General features: G+C 38.7%; 1 protein-coding gene across 1 annotated transcript; it reads right to left on the reverse strand.

Moving 5' to 3' along the window:
- Positions 1 to 580: 580 nt before the first annotated feature.
- Positions 581 to 1,102, reverse strand: LOC111897693 (uncharacterized). Its single transcript, XM_023893641.1, has one exon. It carries the CDS (start codon positions 1,100 to 1,102, stop codon positions 581 to 583), a length of 522 nt encoding a protein of 173 aa, XP_023749409.1.
- Between the last annotated feature and the right edge of the window lie 10,418 nt (positions 1,103 to 11,520).

Genomic DNA, 11,520 nt, shown 5'->3' on the forward strand with positions numbered 1-11,520 from the left:
GTCGTATTGGATTAGGCTCTGAGGCCTGCGGTACAACAGGACCATTCATGACCCAAGTTATATGGATTTCGTTTAGTGAAAAAAGGAAAACGGATGTGTCTTGATTCTATCTAACCTATGAAATAATGAAAAATACACTAATCATCAAAATACATTAATTAATATTATAGATGCTAAGAGCATTGAGTGTGGGCAACAAGGTGCAACACCAAGTTGTGTCACCTCACATGCCACCTAAGCTAATGGTGTTATGACACCAAGTGGAGAAATAGGCAACAAGATGCAACAAGATGCAATACCAACTTTTTGAAAATAAATATTTTTATTTTTCTATTTTTTTTTTACTATTTCGTTTTTTTTTTTTTACTTTTTTTTATGCTTTCATTTTTTTTCTTTTTGTGTTTCTTTAATAACTAATATATTTTTTGTAAAACATATAATTTTAAAAACAAAAAAAAAAAAAAAAAGACATAATATTTAAAATCTAAAATTCCGATTACAATTAAAAAAACATAATTTTAAACCTAAATTAATAACTAAAATACCATTCAAATTACTACTAAAACCACATCAATCCTAATTAACCCAAATATTGTTTCCTAATTTGTTCTTTCATCGTTTGTAGCACCGCTAGATCAGCAGGCGCTAAACTTTCCTCACTTGTCCGAAGAATTGACAACTGATGTGTCATTAGTTCCCTCTCTTTTTGTTCCTGCTTCTCCCGTGCTTGCCTTTCCAAGAACTCCAAATAACGACGTTTCAACTCATTTTTTTCTTTTATTAATAAATTGTGCTCGTCGAATTTGGCTCTCATTTCCGCCGCATCTTTTGCTATCGTCTCCATCTCCTCCGCATGCCTTGCAGCACGCCTCACTTTGTCGCGTCCTGGCGGTCGTCGTGGTGGGGATATCTCTTGGATATCATCCGGGATCTCATCGTCATCGGCGTTTAGGTCGATGTTAGTCCGTGCGTTCGACACGTCGACCGAGCTAGAATTGCGAGACCTTTTGGATTGAAGCTCCGACGATGTAGACATTTTATTCCACTTTGGATCCGCTCGCAACAATTCCCATGATTTTTCAAAGTCGAAAACATGACCCATTTCGACCCGATATTGTTCCTTAGTCGATTTGAACAAATCAAAGTCGTTGGTTCCGCTTTGTTGTTGCGCCTCAAGTCGGTTGTAAATACCGTTGAATTTGCTGCACCGCTTAGTTATCATACCCCATTTGCTGCTCAACATGTCGTTGTTGCGATATGGATTTTTCTTTAAAATAGCGTGAAACTTGTCGAGCACCGCCCCCCAATAAGCTCCGTTTTTTCATTCCATTTCCGCGAAGTTCGTTTTTTGAAGTAGCACACCAAGTCGCCGTCAAAGCGTATTCCTCCTCCGGTGTCCACCATTGTGGAACGTCTTCATTTTCAGATTCCACCGCTATTGATTTCTCTTTTGATTTTCCTTTCTCTTTCCCTTTCTTACTACTTCCCGCTTCCACTTGAACTGATGGTTGTGTTGTAGGCGACGGTTGATTGGTTGTTTGTTGCATCGAACCAAAAGTAGAGAAAATATTTTGTTGTAAATTTGGGTTTTGACCAAATTGATTTTGTTGAACGTAAGGTGAGTTGGGAAATTACAGTGGCGGTGAAGCGTGATTGAAAGCGGCACCTTGGTATGGTATTTGTGGTGAACCTTGAGACGACAAAAGGTTGAAATAATTTTCATACCCCGCAAATCCGAGAGGCAAGTTTGTGTTTGGGTTTGATGATGGAGGGGGGTATTTGGGTTTTGCTCCATTTTTTGAAATTTTAATGAAAAATGTGTATAAGATATAAATAGAATGAGAGAAAGGTATATAAAAATTGAAATAATGTGTATATATATATATATATATATATATATACATATATATATATATATATATATATATATATATATATATATAAACAGTAAAAAAGTAAGTTTTTTTTTTTGAAAGTGACTGTTATCAAACGGTATCATATGGCAACGGCTAAATTTTATGCGTCGCAATTCGTTTCCATGGCAACGAGATCCGGACGACGAGATGCAACGACTTGGGGGACGGTGTTCCCCTCGTTACGACGGCGTCACGGACCGCCACGTCAGTCTCGTCGCTCCTCGTCGAGACTCATACCGTTCGCTCTAAGAAATGACTAATATATAATTTTAATAATTATCATTTAACTTTTTTATTTTTTCTTATTCTTAGAATTAAAAAAAATCAAACCCACCCCCACCTTATTCTCATCTCTCTCTCAGTCTCTCTCTCTAATGAGGTTTTGGAGAGTTAGGGGTTTTTCATTTTCCAACAACAATCTTCATTCCTTCTTGGAGAAATTGAACTTATCGACATGTTCAACACCAAACTACTTGAATTCTTCGTGTGATGAGATTGATGTTAAAGAACACATGACTCCATCTAAAACAACCAACCCACCTACATTTCTTCCACCAAATACACCTGATTCATTTAGGTTTTTTTGTAGGTTTGAAAACCCATTATGTAGCACCTGATTCCTGGTATGTATTTGTGGTTAGTAAATCTCTTTATTTTGCATATTTGGCCTGGGACTCGGCGAGTTGAGGGACCGACTCGCCGAGTAGAAGCGGGACTAGACGCGGGATTTACTCGGTCTACTCGGCGAGTAGGTCCGATGGACTCGGCGAGTAGACCCTGTTTGGACTTAAACCCTAACCCGGGTGTTTGCACCCTATTTAATCGATCTAACCCAGCCTCCACTTCCCTTAGCACTCCCAAAGACCTATAGAACGAAACCCTTGCCTCCTTTGTGTCCTTGTGGGTGATTGTTAACATTTTGAAGGTGATTTGGGGCTTAAGAGAAGAAGGAGAAGATTGAAGAGTGCAAGAAGGGAAGGAGATCCAGAATCTACTCTGTGAAAGGCCTCTATTTAGGTAGAAAAGACCCTAACTTGATCTTTAGCTCGTTAGTCCCCTTTTGTCCCTAAGAAAAGAGGTTTTAAGCCCTAAAAACCTAAATCTCTATGTGTTTATGGCTAATGTTCTGCAAGAACTTCGAATGTGGACCTTTTGGACTTCATGGTAGCATAAAGTATATGTGGTTGAGGTAGTGGAAGTCCCCAATGAGCATAGGACCTTTTGTATAGCTTGGAAGTGCATGTTTGAGCTCATAGGGCCATGCATGCACGTAAAGTTTACAACTTTACGTGGTAAATGAACCCTAGGACCATGGATCTGTGGTCTGGAAGTGTTGCATGTCTTAGATCTGGCCTACTCAGGAAGTGGGTCGAAGGACTCGGCGAGTCCCAAGGTGGAACTCGGCGAGTTCTATGAAGATGGTCGTCGACTCGGCGAGTTGGATGAACAAACTCAGCGAATCCTATGAAGATTGCCTGGAACTCACCGAGTAGTTCTTCGAACTCGGCGAGTAATATGAACATCCACAGAAAACGAGGGGTTTAGGCGTCGAAGGCTCAACCCTTCGAACCTGTGCACGAAATTAACCGTATATCGTAGTCCCGAAACCCCCAAACCCTCGAATGGGGTGTTTTGGTGTGGATTGGAAGCAAGCAGAGCACCTGCTCGAGGAACTCGGCGAGTTGGTACTCGAGTCGGCCCCAAAGTCCCGGATAGCGAGTCAGGGGTGACTCAGTGAGTGAAAGAGGGACTTGGTGAGAGGGACCGGATCAGTGAGAGATGGACTCGGCGAGTTGCTCTCTGGACTCGGCGAGTCCAGCCAATTGGAAGTTGACTTTGACCAGGTTTTTGACTTGGTGAGGGGTAAAAGGGTCATTTTACCCTAAGAACATCTAGCGTGTTTGACTGATCGTTTTTGTGGGAATTACAGTCGAGGGACGTTAGCAGCAGCAGCAGTAGACAGCCAATTCCCACACAGACCAGCAGCCTATTTCGAGGTGAGTTTCCTTTCCAGTAGGAACGGGTCTAAGGCACCAAGGCCGACCCGTGTAGACGAGATGCTAGTACTAAAGTGTGGGCCGAGCCCGTATCTCTGGGTTTAGTCAAGTATGATATATGTGTTAATATGATAGAGTTGCTTATACTTGTTGTCTGCGTGATACTTGTATGTTATGGGTTAGCGATTGAGTGTGGGCAGGGCCCGTATCTCTCCGAGGTTGGAGTGTGGGCTAGGCCCGTATCTCCCAGATAGTGAAGTGTGGGCAGGGCCCGTATCTTCACAAGTGTGGGCGAGGCCCGTATCTCCCGGCTAGCGAAGTGTGGGCAGGGCCCGTATCTTCCCGAGTGTGGGCAAGGCCCGTAACTCCTAGCTGAACATTGGTTGTTATACGTTGCATAGTATGGGGTATTATGGGGGAACTCACTAAGCTTTGTGCTTACAGTTTCAGTGTTGGTTTCAGATACCTCCTCAGCTAGGCGAAAGGAGCCGGCGCGGTAGCAGCATGTCACACACACACACACACACTCCCTTGTTTCCGCAGCTACGAGCTTTACTGGGACTGATACTCTGATATTTTGATTAGTTGTATGATTTGGTTTCATACATGGTTCACTTTATGTTGTGGTTGATCAAACGATGTTTCAGTTATTAATATTTTCTAAAGTAATGTTTTTAAAACAAAATTTTTGGACGTGAAAATTGGGTCGTTACACATTACATAGATGAACATACATACACTGTGTACTTCTTTTTATATGGATGAACACACATACAAACACAAAGGGTGTACTGAAACATCCTAACTCCCAAGTATAATATTTAAATATTTATTTATGAGTAGTTTAAGTAACTCGACGAGTTGGATGCCCCAACTCGTCGAGTAGAGGCGGATTGACCACGTGGGTTTTATGAACAACTCGACGAGTTCTAGAGACCAACTCGACGAGTTGGCGATGTGAAAGGAAACTCTAATTCTCCGGGGTTGGGTCCTATTTAAAGGACCTTAAGCCCTTATTTCCGCCTCACCACCCACCTTACTCCCCTGTATGCAACCCTAATCGCCTATATTGAGCTGAGAGAGAGAGAGAGAGAGCTAATCTTTGGGCATTTTAGTGCACTTTTTGAATAGAGGAGTAGAGTATCAAAGCAAGGAACGAGAAGAGACTGTTGGATCTGGTGTTATTTCATCTAGAGCTTCTATTGAAGGTAAAAAGTCTCCACCTTGCTCATTAGTTTGATTGGATCTCATTTTATGGAGTTTTAGGGCTTATTCCATATTTCCTTGAGGCTTTGAGTGTGTTGAGCTTACCAAGAGATTGAGACTTCAGATCTGAACCTTGTAAGGTCCCAGATTTATCCATCTAATACAAGAGCTTTCATGATTAAGACCCTAAATGGAAGTTGTTTTGGCATTCCAAGCCCTAAATGCCATGCATGGATGTAAAGCTTGCAGCTTTACGTGGTATATTAGCCTTGGGAGGCTAGATCTAGAGTTTGGGGTTATGAATCTGCCTTAAAACTTCTGAATGAGAAAGGAGACTTAAGGGACTCACCGAGTTGATGAGCCAACTCGACGAGTAGGCCAGGGTTTCCCCGATGAGTCTGGACATGAGTAACTCGACGAGTTGATGAGACAAATCAACGAGTTAGGTTAGGTTTTCGTGACGTTATGAAGGAACAAGGGGACTCGATGAGCCACATAAATGCACTCGACAATTCGGGTCAACATGGACTGTTGACTTTAGTTGACTTTAGGGTTTGGTCAAGACAGGGAGTATGGAGACCATGGAGGGGTAGAATGGTCTTTTACCCATTCCAAGAGTTAGAAAGAGAGAGAGTAGCCTTGGTTTATTCAGAGTTGTGAATGGAGTGTTAATTAGAGATAATTATCATATGTGTTAGGCGAAGGCTAGATCGGTGATTCGTGTACGGGATTTATTTGCTTGATTACAAGGTGAGTCTTCTCATTATACTTACCTAGAGTGGTAATCCGTGTGTGAACGGAGGGTCTTATGTACTTATATTGAGTATTGTGATATCCTGCATTATGTCTTTGTGATTTATGTTGTGTATTATTCTGATCTTATTAAGTTAGGACTGGAGGGTCCACCCGAGTTATGGGACCGGAGGGTTTCACTGAGATACATTGACCGAGGGTTCTTATTCGAGTATAGCCATGAGAGGCTAATGAGATGTGTGAGGTATTTTAGGGAAATCACTAAGCTTCGTGCTTACCATGTTATGTGTTATGTGTTCCAGGTACTTCTTAGGATCACGGGAAGGCGACGGCTTGATTGTACACACAAGGCGGAGTTATGTTTTGAGAATCATGGATTGTGTTAAAACAATTTTGTGAACATGTGTTTTTGATAAATTGTTATTTTGGAGATTTTTGAACTATGTTTTGAGAATTATGTGATTTTTAAAATGAAAATTTTGTTTGAAAATTTACGGTGTTACATGTACAAGGATAAACAGACACACACATCAATTTCAAATTTAATGGAGAAGAGACGATAGGTTTACTGAGATGAACACACACATAAATCGTTTTTCATAGATGATGGCTTGGATGTTTTTCAGAAATCGTTTTAGAGAAGAGGTGCATCGGTGAATTTGGTGCAAACTGATCAAATCGAGTTCTCCGATCGACATCACCGGTGAAACAAGTGTTTTCTTGATGAAAACCCGGATCAGATTTATGAAATACCCCTCCCTCACATAGCTTTTGTCCACCCTCTTCACCTTGATTGATATACAATGCATCAATAGTTGGTCTCCCGACATATGATTATATTATACTACAAAAAGAAAAGCAAACAAAGAATGCATTTCAAGTAGGTTTTATTGAAAGTCACTAGGGATTGTGGGGATTTACTTACGAAGGATTAGGGGTAGATTAGGGATTTCTGGTGGCAATTGATGTTGATAAATGGAGGTCGCCAGAGTTGTTGTCTGTGACATCCCCAAAATCACGGCCAGAAAAGACCGGTTTCATTAATGATTTTAAAATAGTTTCAGAGTAAATCCATTGATTTAAAAGAGTTGTGGAATTTGTCCCCAAAACAATACATGATAAAATAAAGTTTATCAAAGCATTTCTTAAAGAAATGTATTTTCATTATATATCAAAAACTCGGGATGTCATGTTCCGATACAGACACAAAAGCATAAACAATAAAACCTAGACCTTACACAGTTTTATACAACTACAGGTCTATAAACAAAAACATCTTCACAAGTTCTCCAACTTATGCTCTCGCGCCACTACCTGTAATACAAAGAAACTGAGTGGGTCAGGCTTGGGAGCCTGGTGAGCATATAGGGTTTTCAACCCACAATAAATAATTATATTTAATTTCACCAACCAACAATAACCCGATTACCTATTCCCATTATCCTCACTTTACGTCCCTAAAACAACAACTATCACAAGGGACCTAATCTACGATTTTCATCGGGACAGACAATACTGCAAAGGGGTTTCCTCAACAATGAATGTCCTAAGGCAACCATGAGGGGGATAGAATACAACAAATGAACACCCAAGTTCACCAACACTTACAGGTTATGAGCCTGCCAGCATTCCATAGGACAGTCTAGAAAGAGTCTGTGTTCGTCATCCATATTCTGTTGAATGACTAGATCACAATCACATCGAGGCCTCTCTTTATTTTTATTTCGTCACACATCGATATCTACCCATTTTCTACCCAACATATAAGTAGATAATATATATATATATATATATATATATATATATATATATATATATATATATATATATATGTAACGCCCGCAGATCCGGGCTAGTCAATTTAGAGACGATGAGCATCAAAAATGAGGTTTTGATGGAAGATTATTTAGAAGGATTAATCTTAACCAATTTTTAGTATATGTTACAAGGGTTCCGTACATATAAGGAACGCCGAAATCCGAGTTATAACGAAGAAGTTATGGCCCGTCGAAGTTTTACGGCAAAACCGGCACGGCACCGGGAGACGTAAATAGTGAATTTATGGTATAAGACTTTTTAGCCTTAGTGATCTAAACAAAAAATTTAGTGTACGCTAAACCGAGAACATAAAAAACGCTCAAATCTGACTTCGTATGAGGAAGTTATGAATTTTCTAAGATTTGGCATAGCAGTGCACAGCCCAAAACTCGAATTTTAGTTCGAGCGGTTTTTGGCCTATGCGACCTAAATGAGAGTTGAATATCTCATTAATAGCAACTCAACGGTAAAAAGACAGACGAAAACGGAGTCCGTATGTAAAAGTTATGAATTTTATGCGGACATTTAACAGTATAATCTCCTCCTACTGTTAAATGTAAGATCGGTCGATAATTAGCCGACAGAGTCTAAATAAAAGTTTTAGATCTTGTTTTTACCTATGCATGGATATAAATAATGTCGATATTAGAGCACGCATGTTAAAGATATGGACGAAACTTGGTCCCTACTCTTCGAGCGCGATAAATTCAATACGGTTTTGTAAATCTGAGATAAAATGAGAATTAGCTGACGGCGTCTAAATGAAAGTTTTAGTATTCGTAAATACCAACGCGTGGATATAAAGAACGTCAAAAATGGAGTTCGTATGAACGAGTTACAAATTATAATAGCATATTTACGTATTAAAATAAAGTATAAATCATATATACGTACACACACACACACACACACACACACATATATATATATATATATATACACACAAATGTATATATCATCAGAAAGGTATCGACGATGCGGTTATTATAGGACTAGTGTTGAGTACTTTCGACATTAGTTTAGTACAAATATCGTTAAATCTATTTAAAAATAGTATTATGAAGGGGTGTTTAGTCGTTTATATAACTATAAGGTCATTAAGTATTATAGATGGTAGTTTTTGTAAATTCAGTTACTATAAATAAGAGGCTTGGGCTCTCATATTTCTTGCACCATTCTCTTGATTCAAGAGTCTTTCTCTTCTTATCCCCTGAGCATTTCGGTCCCTCGTGATTCGACTTCTCTTTTTGTAATTTTAGTATAGTAAGGTGAGCGTTGAAGCGTTGCATGAATCTTTCTTAGAAAGATTCAGCGACGAAGTTCTGCCCCTGCAGAGCCCGACTCCTAGCTAAAACCCATTTGTAAGTAAGTTATGTTTATCCTATTTTAATATAGCTTATATTTAAAATTATTATTGTTATTATGAGCTTATAATAAATATTTGAGCTATTATTATGACTTATATAAGTGTTGTTATACTATCTTTTTAACTACTCGCGGTACGGGGAATCTAGTTTAAAGGACCGCATAGGGTTGTTGGATTTCAGAAGTGCTATATGCCAAAATGGTCCTGCCCTCCGGTGTTTTATGTCTGGCCCCTGTGTGTACATAGTAGCTGGAAAATATTGTTTAAAAGCTTATATATATAAAATAATAATAATAATAATAATAATAATAATAATAATAATAATAATAAGACTAATAATTAGTCACGGTAAATATTAGACTAAAATCTAGTGGTAATAATACTAGGTTTCATTGAAGGAAATTATTTTAAAGTAAACGAAGTGCTGTCCAAGTACCGATTCACCACCTTATCAAGTGACTGCATAGTTATTTTCATCTTACACATAGATACGAAGTATTTTATATAAATTACGTGCTATGTGTGCATATTATTTGAATACTTGCTTTTTGTGCTGAATGAATGATTTTATACATCTTTTAAATAATTTAAAATGTATATGTATTTTATATCTACGAATATGTTGGGTAAAACTTGGGTAGATGAATGATAAGAGATGAAAGATGATATGAGTGAACATTGGCAGCTATAGACTTAGTGCCTAACAAATAACATCGACATCTATGGACTTAGTGCCTATCGAATAAACATTGGTAGCTATGGACTTAGTACCTGCTAGATAAACGTTCGTAGTTATGGACTTAGTACCTGTTAAATAAACGTTGGTAGCTATGGATTTAGTACCTATTAGCTAAACACTGGTAGCTATGGATTTAGTACCCGATGAATGAACTTTAGCAGCTATGGAATTAGTGCTTTACGAACAAGCATTGGCAGCTATGGACTTAGTGTCTATCATATAAACCCTGGAAGCAATGGGCTTCGAAATGAACGAATGCAAGATAGATGATTCTTAGGGTAGATCCTTAAGAGTAAGAAAGATAACGGGGATGGGTAATTGAGTTGATTGTTTGATGTTTAAACATAATAATTAAATTATTGTGGGTTGAAAACCCTATGTACTCACCAGGTTTCCCAACCTAACCCACTCAAGCTTATTTGTATCACAGGTGTCGATATGAAGTTACATTACAGTGAGAGATTAAAGAGATGTAGATCACTAGTGTAAATGAATGTAAGTTATGTTTATGCTTATGTTTATGTATTGACAATGACATCCCAAATGTTTTTAAATGAATAAAAAATACATTTCTTCAAAAATGCTTTGATAATGTATTTATCAAGTTTTAATGGGAACAAATTCCACAACATTTTTTTATCAAAAGAAGTACTCTGATTTTTATAAAGCATAAACAAAATCGATCTTTTGTAGCCGTGAAAATGGGGATATCACAATATACAACATAAAACATGTATAAAACATTCAAACGATACTCATTTCAAATAACGCATAACATATAAACACATAGCACGTATTTATGGAAATACTTCGTATTTATGTGTTAGAAGAAAGTAACTACACACTCATTTGATAAGACGATGATCGGACAGCACCTCGTCTATTAAAATAATCTTTTCCGATAAAACCGGGATGTTTTCTCCAAAACCGGGTTTCTCGCGGGCAGAGTTTCGGCTTGGAAACTTTACTTCTCAGGATCTTCGGGGCTTCGGGACTTGCTTCGGGTCTCGGGATTAATACTGGGGCTTCGGGGTAAAGCTTGCACGTAAAACGAGGTAAAAAAGGTAAGAGAGAAGAAATGAGCAGCCAAATTCGACTGGGGTCGAGTTCTATTTACAGTGTTGAACCCTCGCGTTATGTTGGGCGTAACTCGCAAGTACGCGAGGCGTAATGCCTCTTTCATGCGTACGCTGGGCGTACCAAGCCTTACGATGCGTAGTTCGAATAAGACTGCTACGTGGCGAGCTTCTGGTGGTGCTACACGGCTCTCTCTCAGGCCACACAAGGACAAAGTACGTTGGACATACTCAAAGGTTACGCGGGGCGTACCCTTCGGATCAGATGGGTGAGTCGCGGTTTCTGATATTATCCGAATATATAATAAAATTTATATATTTTAATTATTTAAAAACTTCAGAAAATCATATATTCCTCATACGAGCTCCATTTTTTTACGTTCTTTATATCCACGCGTAGGTGAGACAATGCTCTACAACTTTCGTTTAGACTTTGTCGGCTAATTTTGAATTTATTTTTATTATATTATTTTTAGTAGTTCGGGACAGGAAAACTCTGTTAGAATTTCATAACTTCTTCATCCGACGTCCGTTTTCGTCTATCTTTTTACCGATCAACTACTAACGACGATATCTTCGATTATCTTTTAGATTGTTTCGGCCAAATATCACTCGATCTCAATTTTGAGATTTGGGTTGTATACCGCTA

This window comes from Lactuca sativa, chromosome 6 (genome assembly GCF_002870075.4).
Source record: "Lactuca sativa cultivar Salinas chromosome 6, Lsat_Salinas_v11, whole genome shotgun sequence".
NCBI classification, from domain to species: Eukaryota; Viridiplantae; Streptophyta; class Magnoliopsida; order Asterales; family Asteraceae; genus Lactuca; species Lactuca sativa.

Bases quoted from the DNA above. Each gene is read 5' to 3' on its own strand.
- LOC111897693 (XM_023893641.1), bottom strand. From the start codon at position 1,102: ATGGGTCATGTTTTCGACTTTGAAAAATCATGGGAATTGTTGCGAGCG.